Source organism: Vombatus ursinus, unplaced genomic scaffold (assembly GCF_900497805.2).
Source record: "Vombatus ursinus unplaced genomic scaffold, bare-nosed wombat genome assembly UNPS02005286.1, whole genome shotgun sequence".
NCBI lineage: Eukaryota > Metazoa > Chordata > Mammalia > Diprotodontia > Vombatidae > Vombatus > Vombatus ursinus.
The window spans coordinates 17497047-17512533 of record NW_020945064.1 but is presented as its reverse complement, the minus strand read 5'-3'; the positions used below and the strand labels follow the sequence as shown (position 1 = coordinate 17512533).

Genomic DNA, 15487 nt, shown 5'->3' with positions numbered 1-15487 from the left:
CACAATTCCACCAACTATGCAATAGTCTCCCAATTTTCGCACATGTTCTCCAACATTTATCATTTTCCTTTTCTATCTTATTAGCCAATCTGATAGGTGTGAGGTGGTACTTCAGAGTTGTTTTCATTTGTGTTTCTCTAATCAATAGTGATTTAGAACTTTTTTTATGTAACTACAGATGGCTTTAATTTCTTTATCTGAAAACAACCTGTTCAAATCCTTTGACAATTTATCAGTTGGAGAATGGCTTGTATTCATGTATATTTGACTCAATTCTCTATACATATTTGAGAAATGAGGCTTTTATCAGAAACACTTGTTGTAAAAATTGTTTCCTATCTTTTTGCTTTTCCTCTAATCTTGTTTTGCTTTTGTTTGTGCAAAACCTTTTTAATTTAACATAATCCAAATGATCCATTATGCATTTCATAATGTTCTCTATCTCTTGTTTGGTCATACATTGTTTCCCTTCTCCATAGATCTGACAGGTAAACTATTCCTTGCTCTGCTAATTTGCTCAGCCTTTATGACTAAACCATGTACCCATTTTGACTTTATCTTGGTATATGGTGTGAGATGTTGGTCTATGCCTAGTTTCTGCCATACTGTTTTTCAGTTTTTCCAGCAGTTTTTGTCAAATAGTGAGTTCTTATCCCAGAAACTGGAGGCTTTGATTTATTTCTTTATTTTCATCCTCCCAAGCCACTGTTATTTGAATTATTCAGAGGAAAAAACTGAAGGCCACCTGATGTATGTTAAAGTGACTCTCATGCATTTTATATCAGGCTACACCGTGATCTCCTTTGACAAAAGGGGAGTGCTTAATAGGTCTATATCCCAAAAGAGATAAAAAGAAGGAAAATGACATATATGTACAAAAATAGTTTTAGCAGATGTTTTCTGGGGGTAAAGAATTGGATATTGAGGGAATGCACATCAATTGGGGAATGGCTGAATAAGTTGTGGTATATAATTATGATGGAATACTATTGTACTATGAGCAATGATGTGAAGGATGCTCTCAGAAAAACCTAGAAAGATTTACAAGGGTTGATACACAGTGAAATGTACTGGGTACAGAGTAACAGCAATATTGTAAGATGATCAGCTATGAATGACTTAGCTATTCTCAGCATAATAATAATCCATGACAAATCTGAAGGACTTAGGATGAAAAATGCTATTCATCCCCAGAGAAAGAACTGTTGATGTCTGGACAGAGATTGAAACAACTTTTTTCACTTTCTTTATTTTTCTTAGGTTTTTGTCTATGTTGTCTTTCACAACATGTCTATAATGGATATGTTTTGCATGACTATACATATATAACCTATATGGAATTGCTTACCTTTTCAATGAGATGGGGTTGGAGAGGGAGAAAGGGAGAGAATTTGGAACTCAAAGTCAAAAACAAATGTTTAAAAATATTTTTCAAAAGGTGGGGGTGAATGCTTATCTTTCAGAGGCATGCCTGACCCTTGTTCTTCTGATAAAGGCAGAGGATGGCCATGTGCTCTTACAGTTGTGCAGTCTCTAGCTCTTGGACTCTAGGATGGGGAGCTGGGAGGACTCTTAAGGACCATTGAATTCAATGCCCTTTTCCCATTTAATCAAAGAGAGGAAACAGGCTTAGGGAAGGGAAAGGAATTGTAACAAGTCACACAGGCAGTAAAAACAAGAGCTATGATTGAACCCTTATCCTCTGAGCCCAAATGCAGTCCTCTGTGCATCCAACCTTATCACCTACTACTTTATTCACATTTGTTGTGTTGTTGCTCAGTCATTTTTCAATCATGTCTGGCTCTTGGTGATCCCATTTGGGGTTTTCTTGGCAAAGATACTGGAGCTGGTTTACCATTTCCTTCTCTAGCTCATTTGACAGATGAGTAAACAGAAGACAAACAGGTGAAGAGACTTCCCCAGGGTCACACAGCTAGTAAGTGACTGAGGCTGGATTGGAACTCAGGCAGACCAGTTTTCCTGACACATACTGTAGCACATCGTAACTACTTTCCATCTGCCTTTCTTCTCTTGCCCTCCTCTGTCTCCCTTCTTTGTCTATGTCTTTCCCATGCCCAGAAAGCACTTACCCAGTCTAGTTCTGTTGAAGACTCTTCATTAAAGACCCAGCATGGCACTGCCACTTGTAGCAGAGCTTTTCCTGACCCTCCTCATATCTTTTCCTAGCTCTTTGACAGAAACTCTCCCTTATACCTCTCCCTTGTATTCCTAGTTATTGGTGCACAGGTTCTGTTCTCTAGGAGAACAGAAATTCCTGCCATTTTATCCTCAATTCAGAGCTGAGGGCATTGCCCATAGTAGGTGCTCATTAAGTCTTTGCTCAGTTGGGTCATACTGGTAAACTATATGGCACTGATTTTTACCTCTGTGTTTCCTTAAGCTGGGCTGGAGATGGAGTTGTTGGGGAGCAGTGGCTTTGATCTTGAGCCTCAGGTTCCTCAAAGCTGGACAGCTCCTGAGTCAGTGGCAGAGCTGTCTAAAACTGCAAATGGCCCGCCACTGGAGCAAGTTCCACATCACTGGAGATCTTTAAGGGAAACAGAAAGAATCATGGCAGACATAGGAGGAGGCTTGCATTCCCATTTAATGAAAAAAATGGTCATGGTGGGAGATATAGAGGGCACATTTGGATATCATTTCAGCCCTCCATCTCTGAGAATTTCTCTCCCTTTTGTTCACAGGGCATCATGCAGATGACCTCATCAGGACCACTGAGTCTGGACAGATCCAAGGGACTCAAATCAGTGTCAAGGAGATTGACAAAGCTGTCAATGTTTTCCTGGGAATCCCCTTTGCCAAACCCCCTGTGGGTGCCCTGAGATTTTCTCCTCCACAACCACCAGATTCCTGGAGCAATGTGAGAGATGCAACTTCTCATCCATCTATGTAAGTACCTTTCTCTCTCCTTTTCTCACCAGATGAGCAGAGGGCTTCATCATATCTTACCCACATTTTGTCTCTCTGTGCTCTGCACACAGTAGACATTTGTTAAGTATTTGTTGAAAGAATGAATGTTCCCTGGGCTGTGAGGCCTCAAATAATTGTTTAATGATAATAGTTTGCATTTATTTGGACTTTAGAGAATAACAGATTTCAGAAAAATACTGTGAGGTAATTAATACACATATTGCTGCAGATGGGAAAATAAAGGCTAACAGAGATTAGATGCAGATAGGTGACTCAGAGGATAGAATACTGGGCCTGGAGTCAGAAAGACCTGAGTTCAAATTTGACCTCAGATACTTACTAGCTGTGTGACCCTGGGCAAGTCACTTGACCCTATTTACCCTCAGTTTCCTCATCTGTAAAATGAGCAGAACAAAGAAATGGCAAACAATTGTAGTGTCTCTGCCAAGAAACCTCATACCGGGTCATGATGGGTCAGACCTGACTGAACAACAACCAAGATTATGTGACTCACCCAAGGTCATAACACTAGAAAATAATAAAGCCAGAACTCATAGACTGATAGGCTCAGAAACCTGGAGGTTATTAAATCTGACTCCTCATTTTGTTTTTTTTTTTAAAAGCACTTTGATGCCTTTTACTTTGGAGACCATACTTATTGCCCATTCCCTACCCCAGCCTCCCTCCTACCCCTCCAACCTAATGCTCCTCTGTAACAAAGAAAATCCAACTGTCACAGTGTCCAGCAGTGATGTTCTTGTTAAAATACCTCTTGTCATGGTCTGTATTGGTCTAGCTCGACCTTCATTGATCTGCACCAGGTTCTCCGAGTTCCTCACATTCATCCTGTCTTACAGTGCTATCACATTCCATGGCATTCATACACAGTGATGTGTTCAACTATTTGCCTCTTGGTAATATCTATTTGGTTTCCATGTTTTCTTATTTCAATTTAAAAAATACTTTGGTTACATCTTAACAATCACCAACAAACTCAAACATTTTCAGTAAACAATGAATAAGAAAAGGATTGTATAAGAAGATGTGAAATGTTGGCAAATCACTGCACCTCTGCCTGCCTCACTTTCCTCATCTGTAAAATAGGGATAATAATAGCACTTACCTCTCAAGGTTATTGTGATGGTCAAATGAGATCATGTTTGTAAAGTGCTTTGTAAACCTCAAAACACTCAGTTATCGTTATTATTATTATTATTATTATTATTATTATTATTGTTATCCCCATGTGATTCTATTCAGATCAATCATCTCTTGTATTTTCTAGGTGTTTGCAGGATGTCACTGCCCTACTAGAAATGACAAGGGTTGCAAAAGTAAACATCTCTATTACTGCCAATTCTGAAGACTGTTTGTACCTCAATATCTATGTTCCTGTCCATGCAAAGGAGAGGGCTGGATTGCCGGTAAGCCAGATCTTTGTATCTTCCACAAGGGATAAGAATTTCAGGGCATCAGAACTGGGTGACATCTTGGAGGTCACCTCGTCCCACCAGCATGGGAACGGTCATCCTCTCTAAATACCTCTGACAGCTCACCTGGTCAGGGAGCTCACTACTTCTCAAGGCAATCCACTCTACTTTTGGGCAAAAACTCACATTATTAGTGAATATTTGCTTCCATAATGCTAAAATCTGCATCCTTATACCTTCAAGGCATCTCGGTGGCACACTGGATAGAGTGCCAAGCCTGGAGTCAGAAGGACTCATTTTCCTGAGTTAAAATATGGCCTCAGAAACTTACTAGCTGTGTGACCCTGGACAAGTCACTTCACTCTGCCTATTATTTTGGATCTCCCTGGGGACCTATCATATACCTTATGGCACTTAATACAGACTATGTTGTTCAGTCATTTTTCAGTTGTGTCCTATGCTTCATGACCCCATTTGGAATTTTCTTAGCAAAGATATTGTAGTGGTTTGCCACTTCCTTCTCCAGCTTATTTTACAGATGATGAAACTGAGGACAAAAAGGTGAAATGACTTGCCTAGGGTCACCCAGGTAGTAAGTGTCTGAGGCTGGATTTGAATTCAGAAAGATGAGTCTACCTGACTCCAAGCCCAGAACTGTCTCCTCTAAGCCACCTGCTGCCCAATACAGACTATATCAGTCTTTATTATCATTTTTTGATCCATATCCTATCCTTGCATTCTGTTTGAATGAAAGGACTTTGAGGGCAGGGACCTAGTCTTATTCAAAAAAACCCATCACAGAGCCTTGCACATAGTAGCTCCTCAGTAAATGTATTGAACGAATGAATATATCACAAAGCCAGAGCAAGTTCCTAAATATAGATAGGATTATCAGAGTTGTTTTCATAAAAGGAGTTTGGAATCTGGAATACTCCAGGGCTTGGGGGATAAGAAAACTGGAGGAAATGCCACCCATGCTGGCCCTGCAAAGGGAAACAAGGAATGAATTTCCATTGCTTCCAGGAGACTTAGGGGCACCTGGAAGGAAGGAATGAGCTAGAGTAGATGTGAGGTTGCCTGGTTCCATGAGGCAGAGGACTTTTGTACAAGAGAAACTGAGCTTGCTGAAGCAAAATTCAGCAGACCCTAATGGTTTATGTTTTGTGTGGAGGGTAGGAAGGAAGATGTGTGTAGTAGCAACCAAACTACAGAGTATGGCGAGGAGTACATTGGATTTAGAGTAAGAAGTCCTGAGGTCAAAGCTCAGCTCTGTTATTTACTAGCTGTACGACCTTCTGCAAGTCACTTAAGTTCTCTGGGTCTCAGTTTCCTCATCTGTCAAATAGGGGTGTTGCACTAGGCCATCTCTATAATCCCTTTCAGCCCTAAAACCTTTGATCCAATGATCCTGCCTGAGACAGAATTCCTGGGTACACAGTCATAGACACTAAGATGATCACCCAAGCGAAGAGGGTCCAAGGCAAGTCCACTTGTCTGAAGGGCTCCCTGTTGTCTCCATGCACTCAGTTACTCACAGCAAAGTGTGCCCTCCCCATAGCCAGTCCATGCTCTGGCTTTCTCAGTGCCCAGGATTTGGTCCATTTCATTTGCTCATATAGCAGCAATCTGTCTCCTTCCTGATGCCCAAACATGTCCCCCACAGAATTCCAGCCAATACCTTGCTACATTCCATAGAAGGGAAAGAATCTCCCCATGTGAGTAAAAACCCCTTCAGCTCTCTGCCCCTCCTAGGCATGCAGCATCCCAATGCACTGACAAAAGGAATCATACAATGAAAACACCATGGTGTTATCTGAACAGTAACAGCAGGCCTTTCTCTTGTAATTTTAGATATAGAGATTATGAGATCTGTTCTTTGCCCACCATTTAACACTTAGAATTGGATAGAGCACTGGACCTAGAGTCAGGAAGACCTGAGTTCAGATTTGGCCTCAAGCACTCACTATCCATGTCATCCTGGGCAAATCACTTAACCTCTATTTCCCTTAATCCACTGGAGTAGGAAATGGCAAACCACCCCAGTATCTTTGCTAAGAAAACCCCATACTGGGTCACAAACTTGGCTGTAAGCAGTAGATTTGCAGTTTCATGTGCAATCATCTTTATTATACTATGTTATAGAAATGCTTATTTTATTCCATAAATTAAAAAATAAAATACTTTTTAAAAGAATCAATAGAAGGCCTAGCCTATTTCTGGTAATCTATTCTAGCAGCTTATCTAGGCTTTGAGAGAGTAGCTACTGTTACATGGAAAGGTTCTCCGGGCCACAGCTGAAACACCCACAAGATGATGTGACACAAAGAGCTTATTGTCTATGGTGCATTCTCTATTGTCTGGTGGGTCTGTGTCCCATGGAAGGGAGTCCTGCCTCCTTTCCCTGTTCCAGGGGGAACAATGATCCTTGAGAAGAGGCTGTTTTGCTCTGTGTGTATTTTATCAGTGGGAGAACCTCAGGGAGCTGATTCTGCCAGGAATATTCCAAGGAGGATCTTAACTGCCTCTCAGTCAAGTCAAGTGGGCTCTTACTTGAGAATAGCTCTTATGCACACTCTATCCGCTTTTGATATACAATATCTTAATAAGTGAATTCACTCACATTTAGAGCTACTTTATCATGGGTCACAAGATAACAGGATATAGTGTTTGCCTGTTGAGCAAGAGAGCAGCACAGCCACGCTCGTTGGGATTTGTTCCTATAAGGAAAACCATGTCTGATTCCTGCAGGTGATGGTGTGGATCCATGCTGGTGGTTTTATTCTTGGTAGCGCTTCCATGTACGACAGCTCGATATTATCTGCCTCCCAGAATGTGGTAGTGGTCAACATCCAGTATAGGCTGGGCATCCTTGGGTTCTTCGGGTGAGATTTGACCCCAATAAAATGTGAGTGCAAGTATTTTTTCCCTGATGAGTACCCAAGTCTCTGAGTGGTTGAAGGATGATAAACAGAATTTCCTGATTAAACAACATATCTCTTGCCTTTCCTTGCTTTCTCCACAAACTAATCATGACATAGTAGAAAAGGCACTAGATTCGTGGCGTGAGGGCCAATTTTAAATTGTGGCCCTGTTTCTTATGACCAATAAATTCACTTCTCCCTTGCCCTCAAATTCTAGAGAGAGAGAGAGAGAGAGAGATGAATGGATGAATGGATGGATGGATGGATGGATGGATGGATGGATGGATGGACTAGCATACAGATAGGCAGGTAGATAAACCATTTGTTAAGAACCAGGCACTGTACTAGGTGCTGGGGATACAAAACAAGAAAACAAGTTGGTCCTATTGTGTTAACCTAACCCCAGCTTGCTGTACTGCTTAGTAATAAAGCTCATGATTCCTTTAGCTTTCCAAGTACCAATTTTCTGTAGTGTCATACTCTAAAGCTACCTACCACTTTCCTTGTGCTCTTTGGAGTGCCTGCTCCATAAGTAACAAACTTGTTTCCATCTTTAACCCTTTCCTTTCTTACCCCTTCTATCTACTTTTCCTCACCAAACCCTGACTTTTTTTCTGACGATACAGCTTTCCTGGTGACCATATTTAGTTCTATGTGCAATTCCACTCCTACTTCCATCACAGGGATGCCAAAATACTTCTTGTTTCCCACTACCACTTCCAGACTTTCCCTCTACAACTATCACTCACTAACTTCTCCTCCTTTGAGGCTCTTTCAATCCATATTCATCTCCCAATCAGGATTCTAGTAGCTGTTATTTACCATCCTCATGGGCACCCTCCTTCCTTTCTCAAGAAGTTCAGTGCCTTGTTTCCAGTCTTTCTCTCTTTCCCAGCTCCCACCTTCATACTGAAGGACTTCAACGTTCATTGTGATATTCCCTTCACCATTTTTCCTGCCCAGTTCCTCAGTGTATTCATTTCTCACAACCTACTCCTCCACCCCACCTTAGCTAGATACAGAGATGGTATCACCTTGATTTTACCCTGACTCATGAGTGTCCCACTTCTATATTCATTAACTCTGAAATTCTTCTATCTTGTTATAATCTCTTATCCTTCCACTAGATTCTCTGCTTTGTAAGTCCTAACCCTGTTCTTCATCCTCACCTTGACCTTCAATCCCCCCACCCCTCATTTCTTTCCCAGGCCATCACCCCTGCCTGGTTGTACTCTCTTCCCTTCTCCATCTTAACCCCTTAGTGAACCACTTCACCTCTACACTGACCCCTTATCTTATGACAAATTTTCCATACCAGTCCTCAGCCTTGGATTACTCCCATCAACTACTCCTTTTTCTCTTCTTTGTATACTGCTGAATGAAGCTAGAGAAAATCATTAAACCATGTTGCCTGGGTCCATGTTGCCTGGTTGCTTGTGATCTAGGTGTCATCATCCACTACACACTCTCTTTTCCCCTATATCCAATCTGTTGCCAAGTCTTATCGACTCTACCCTTGTGACATCTCTCATATACACGTACTTCTCTCCTCTGAAACCACTCTAGTGCATACTCTCACTACCTCACACTTGGACTAATAATACCTGCTTGGTTGGCCTCTTTGCCTCTTCTCTCCCTGCTCCAATTCATTCTCCACTCAGTTGTCAGTGACTTTCCTACAGCACAGGTCAGACTATCATCCCCTTATTCAGTCAATGAATCAGTTAACTAGCATTTTTAAAGTGCTTATTATATGCCAATCACTGTGTTAATTGCTTGGGATACAAAGGCAAGTCAATTCCCACCCTCAGAGAGTTCAGTTCTAATGGGAGACAACATCTAAATAGCCATATAGATACAAAATATATACAAGGTAAAGGAGAAGTGATTTCAGAGGGAAGATGTAACAATCGTGATTTTGAAATATATTATGTCATGTTATTGTTATAAGTGATAGGACTCTGACCTGGAATCACAGGGTAAGTAGTCCTAAGGACCGTAAACCATTTAAGCAATAGCAGACAGTCAGTACTTTCACAAGCCCTGATTTATTCTGATCCTGTGACTGACCTCAGCTCTTGAATGGACTCCCAGCTGACCGCATGGCTGTGTTCTGGCACCCACTCTCACGGTCCCTGAGTCACCCATCAATAAGGGATCCTGGGAAACTTCCCCACCACACTGGCGTCTGCCTAAGAGTGCCCTCTTTCACATGTTGGGCTGATTGTCCCAACCAAACCTCACTTTAAGTGTGTCGACCTGAAAGTGGGTTAAAGAGGCAACAAACTAGGTAATAAGTAAATTCAAATTGTTTATTCCCTTAAATTAGTGACATGTACATGGAGCCAGAGCTTTAACAGTGACTGAATCAAGCAATTTTAGGAGGACATTTAAATCCTGACTCAGGATGTCTGTGTTACTCAATAGATAGATAGATAGATAGATAGAGATAGATAGATAGCCTCCATATGTTTTTAACATGTAGCATGAGAAAGGAAGTTTCTTAGTTGAATAGGTTGTAAATACAATAAAATAGGAGAATGTCAAAGTGTCAGTTGAAATTATAGATCCAGGATATCTGTGTTTCCCCTACCTAACATATGTCTACAGGATACCAAGATAAGAAAAGTCCCACTATTCAAGAGAGTGTCTGATCCCAGGTATCCTGTCCTTAGTTATCACAAACAGGAATGCTGGTCAGCTCCAGGAAGGGGCATTTTTAGCTCACTCAGAGAGAAAAGATTAATTCAGGTTTTTTGACCCTTATTGGGGCTCAACTGATCTTAAATGATTATCAAGAGATAAGACTGACTTTCTCAAAGCCCACTCTGAGTGTGTACTCCTACCAAGATCTTGCTACTTTACAAGTCTCCCTCATGTGAGTGCCCTGAATCTCTGTCAATTTAGGTTGTCACATAATGTATGTGTGCTTGTGTGTGTGTGTGTGTGTGTGGCTTTCATTTTTGCCTGCTTGATGCACCGCATAGTAACAAAGCTCATGCTTCTTCTAGCTCCCCCAGTCATAATTTTCTATAAAGCCTCAAATTTTGCTCTGGAAGGCCCTAGCAGTGAGGGGGAGGGGGAGGAAGAAAGGTTAGATCTCTTGAATAAGGTGGGATTAGAGCTGTCTCAAATTTCCTCAAGGAATTCCAGTTGTGGGGATAGCCAGGGAAAGTCAGACTTGGGAGGTAGAGAGTTGTATTTGAGGACTAGGAGTACAATAGTGCTGGACTGCAGAGTTCATGGAGAGGAGCCTGGTCTTCCTACCTCTCTGTTCTTCCCATGCTCCTTCACATTCTCTGCCTCCTTCATGATGCTTATGTAAGATATTCCATTGAATCTGTTCATTTTCACTCCTCCTCTTCCTGGCTTCCTTCAGGACTTGGTGCTAATCCCATCTTCTGTAAGCAGCCTCTCCCTACATCCCTTACTGCCAGGGCCTTCCCTCTGGGATCATCCCCTACCTATCCTGTATAGATCCTGTCTGGGCACAGCTGTTTGCGTGCTGTCTCCCCCATTAAACCACAAACTCCTAGAGGGCAGGGACTATGTTTACCTTTCTCTGTTTGCCCAGAGCTTGGTATAGTGCCTGGCACGTAGTAGGTGCTCAGTAGATGTTTCTTGACTTGACATTCTAATAGGGGAAGAGAAAACAGAAAGGAGAGTGGAAAAAAGGAGGGGGAAGGGAGAGAGGGGGCAAGGCAGTTGCGGGGGAGGTGGAAGAGATCAGGGAGTAAGCTGGAAAGGAAGGAAGTAGCATGATAGAGGCTCCCCCTGGAAGGCACAGTGAGCCATGGAAAGAAGCATGCACTAGGAGTCCTTTGAGTGGGGGAATTCAAGATCTGTCTTAGCAGTTTACATGTGTAAAATCAGAACAGCAACAACTACCTTTTGTTTGGTCCTTTAAGATTTATAAACCACTTTATAAATTGTGCCTCATTTTATCCTTGCAATAACTCTGAGAGATATATGCCATTATTATTCTTATTTTACAGAGAAGGTAACTGAGGCAGAGGTCTACGCGACTAGCCCATGGTCACCCAGCTAGTAGATGAACACTGGTCTTGCCAGGTCTAGGTTCAGCAGTCTATCCACTTCATCATCCAGCTGGAGGAAATGCTCTTTAAATCTCATAATGTTATTAACCTGGTGCTCTTCTTCTGAAGTCTCCAACCTTGTCTAATATCTGGCTTTCAGCACTGGGGATGAGCACGCACCTGGCAACTGGGGTTACCTGGATCAGGTGGCTGCCCTGAGGTGGGTCCAAAAGAACATTGCCCACTTTGGAGGAGATCCTGGCCGTGTGACCGTCTTTGGTGAGTCAGCAGGGGGGACAAGTGTTTCTTCACATGTAGGTGGTAAAGAAATGACCCCAGCCTAAATGGAGCTTCTTGTAGCCAAACCTAAGGTCTAGTCTCACAGACCTGAGTTTGTCTTCCTCTCCTCTTATCCTCCCCCCTCTCAGAACCATTGGGACTGCTGATTTCTTTCTCTAAGGTTGGCACCTGCCCTTGCCTTTTCATTTGGAGGTCCCACTACAATCTCCTGCCCTAGTTTCCACTGATTGTCTAGGCCCCTTTTCCTCTTGATTTACTAGAGAGAGAAGATAAGTTATCCCTTTTTAAAGGCTTACTGACAACTTCATGTAAGAGCAAAAGAAATGTACAGGGTAATGATGAAATAATTCAAGGCCCAATGGATCCACATTTCACCACTGAGGTTCACCTCATTCCGATGCTGCTCAGAGCCCCTCAGAACCTTCCCAGGTGGCTTTTGTGACCAGCTGTGGCTGCAGATCTGCTCTTTCCAGTCTTTGCCAATGAGCCTCTGAGAGCTAAGTGTAGCTGGCCCTCATATGACAGACATAAAATCCATCATGGGGCTTAGAGGCAAAGATCTTCTGCCTTGGTAGACCTCCTCCCCCAGGAGTCTGCACATCACTGACATAGCCTCCTGGATGTGATAAGGCATGGGAAGGAGACTTCAGTGGAAGGATAATGCTAAAAAAAAATAGCTGATGGGAAAGTGGCAAATTTCCATGATATAGTGGGGAAAAGTGTTGGATATGAAGTCATTTGATCCTCACAACAACCCTAGGCTTTCTCATAATCAGTAAACAAACAACAATCAATAAACATTGTGACCTTATAAGGAAGCAGGGCATAGGAACAGCATTGCTGGGTTACAGAGTACAGGCATGTTATCATACCCTGTTATTGAACCACCCAGAGAGTCCTAGACCACGGCCAAGGCTACTTAGTCCTCTTTTCTGTCTAACTATCTTATAGACCTGACTGTGTGGAAGAGCCCCAAGGCCAGGGTCCCATAGAAAGGCCACTGTTTGGGACTGTCTTATATGAGTAGCTTATGGGTGTGGCAAGGTAAAAATAAGAGTCTTAGCCTTCAGACTCCCAGTCTCCTCTGTCTCTGCTAAGCCAGGAGAGTCTGGGCCTCCCCATGAATACTTCCTCCTCTCCTCTGCTGTGCTTTGCTCCCCTAGATTCTGTCCCCCATGTCCAAAGGCTTGTTCCACAGGGCAATCATGGAGAGCGGTGTGGCCATCCTCCCTGGCTTAATTACTTCCAACTCAGAAATGGTTGCAACTGTAAGTTCCTTATTCTTTGGTCTCTGCAATACCTCTTATCCTTCCTTAGGTTTATTGGCCTCCGAACCCCATGGCCCAATGTCCCATTGGCCTTCTGGCCTCTCCTGGGCTATAAGAAGGTGCACTGGAATGCCATTGAATGTTCAAGTCACAAGTTACCATAGAGATCATCTAGTCCAGCCCCCTCATTTTACAGAGGAGGAAACTGAGGCAAAGAGAAAGAGAAAGTAGTTGTACAGTGGAATTCAATGCCCTGGATTCAATTCCTGGCTCTGACTTTCAAATCAATCATCAATGCCTGTAATTTTAGGTAAGATATTTCCCTTCTGTGGGCTACAGTTTCTTCCTCTGTAAAAGTTGGTTTGATCAGATGTTTTTGAAAGTCCCTTCTAGCTCCAAATTCTATTTTTTGATATCCCCAGAACAGCAGGAAGTATTCTTCAAGGGGACCCAGGTACAGATTAGATGGAATGATCTCTGACATACCTTCTGTATCTCTGGTTCTGTCATTCTGTGACTTATCCAAGGTCACACCATGAGTTGATGACTGAGCTGGGACCAGAACTGAGCTCTCTGAGCCAATGTCAGGGCTTTTTCAACTTACCAGACCCCTTTGTGTGTCCTTTATGGATATTAAAGTCTTTTCTTCCTGAGTTAATGGTAAACCCTTTGGGAGCAGGGACTATGTCCTTATAACCTGTGCCTGCCCATCCCCATCCCCATCCCCATCCCCATCCACATCCCCATTAGCGTGCACTGAGCTCTGTACAGAGTAGGATGGCGATTGGGGGACTCACCCTGTTTGGGGGTCAGACGGATTCCAACTTGGTCTCCTTTTCACCATTACTGCATCATCACCTACAGAAATGATCCCTTGCTATGTTCCTGATGAGTATGAAAGGATTCCTTTATTGTGATGCAGGCCAGGCATTCCTTGATGAGAATATTAACTATTTGTGGGTGCCTTTTTGCAAATCATTGCCAATCTATCTGCTTGTGATAGACACAGTTCTGCCTCCATGGTTCAGTGCCTTAGGAGCAAATCTGATGGGGAGATCCTGGCCATTACCAAGGTATGTAAGCTGAGAAGCAAGGGTTCCAGTACCAACAAGAGGTGCCAGAGCAGCTCAGGGCAGGGCTGGACACCCAGCCTTGATGCTCTTTCTTTCCATCATCCATTGGTGAGGATTGAGGGGAAGATTTTGGGCATGTCACTCTCTTAGACTCACTTTCCCCCTACTAACTAGATGATATTCGAGGATATTTCCACCTCCAATATTCTTGGTCTGAAGGTTCCTTTTAGCTCTGATGTTCTGCTTTCTAGGATCTCTCCTACCTCCAAACATTTTGTGCTTTAAATATTTTTGGTGCTAAGGTTCTACCCCTTCCACTCTGGACATGCTTTGTTCTAAGAATCCTTCCAACATTCTGTGTTCTAAACATTTCATGTTCTAAGCTTTTTCATTCTCTAGTCTTAAAACCCTTCCCACTCAGCCATTCTCTGTTTAGAGAATCATAGCTTTAGAGCTGGAAGGGTCCATTCTAATCTGATTCTAACATTCTGAGTTCCAACATTATATGTTCCAGGTTTCCTTCTAATGCTGATATTCTACTTTACAAGATTTTTTCCAGCTATAAAATTCTATGCGCTAACATTCTATAAACAAAGGTATGAAGGATACAGCTAGGTGGTACAGTGGTTAGACTGCTAGGAAAACTGACCTGAGCTCAAATCTAGCTTCAGACACTAGCTGTCATTTAACCTGTTTCCCTCAGTTTCCTTATTCATGAAATGGGCATAATAACACCTACCTTCCAGGGTTCTTGTGAAGATCAGCTAATAATAATTATAAAGTGTTTATTAGCACAGTGCCTGGCATATAGAGCTAAATAAATGTTAGTGGTGATGATGATGATGGTGATGATAGTGAAGATGATGGTGTTGGTGTTGGTGTTAGCAGTGGTGGTACCTTCCAACTCCAATATTTTGTTCTTTGTCACCTTCAAGATCTAACACCCTATGAATCTTTAGAAGAAAGGGTCTCAGTTTTGAGAAGACTCTATCTCCTGGGATTGGTAGCCTTCATCTAAATATTCCTTTCTTAAAAAATACATTTCATGCACATTATCTTATTTCAATAATTTTGCAACAATCATGTGTCATTGATATTACAAGTATGATGTCATTCACAAATTACATACTTGGAAATTAGAACCATTAAATGGAAGTAGCAAGAGGTCAGGGAGCTATTTGCTTTTCTATTTGTATCTCCAGAGCCTAGGACAGTTTGTGGATTGATATATTGACTGATTATTCTACAAAGGAGGAAACTGAGTCCCAGAGGGGTTAAGTGACTTTGCCAAATGTCACACAGTTTGAAAATATTAAGACAGTTACATGACACCAGATCTTTAGAACCGAGATCTTTATTCATCACATCACTTTACTTCCTCAAAGAATTCACTTAGTGTTAGAGCCAGATTAAGTGTTAAATCAGATCTACTTGCATCTAATTGTTCAGTCATTTTTCGGTCGTGTCCAACTCTTGATCACCACATTTGGGGTTTTCTTGGCAAAGATGCTGGAGTGGTTTGACGTTTCC

The 15487-nt window shown here is 42.3% G+C and overlaps 1 protein-coding gene across 1 annotated transcript in view; it reads left to right on the top strand.

The window, feature by feature from the left end:
- Window positions 1-15487, top strand: part of LOC114032377 (pyrethroid hydrolase Ces2e-like) — a 28475-nt gene that overhangs the window by 1233 nt on the left and 11755 nt on the right. Inside the window, exons 2-7 of the mRNA XM_027847642.1 lie at window positions 2700-2907; window positions 4214-4352; window positions 7107-7240; window positions 11477-11630; window positions 12780-12876; window positions 13851-13957. Of these exons, the coding sequence (XP_027703443.1) occupies window positions 2700-2907; window positions 4214-4352; window positions 7107-7240; window positions 11477-11630; window positions 12780-12876; window positions 13851-13957 (839 nt within the window). The remainder of the gene's footprint in view (window positions 1-2699; window positions 2908-4213; window positions 4353-7106; window positions 7241-11476; window positions 11631-12779; window positions 12877-13850; window positions 13958-15487) is intronic.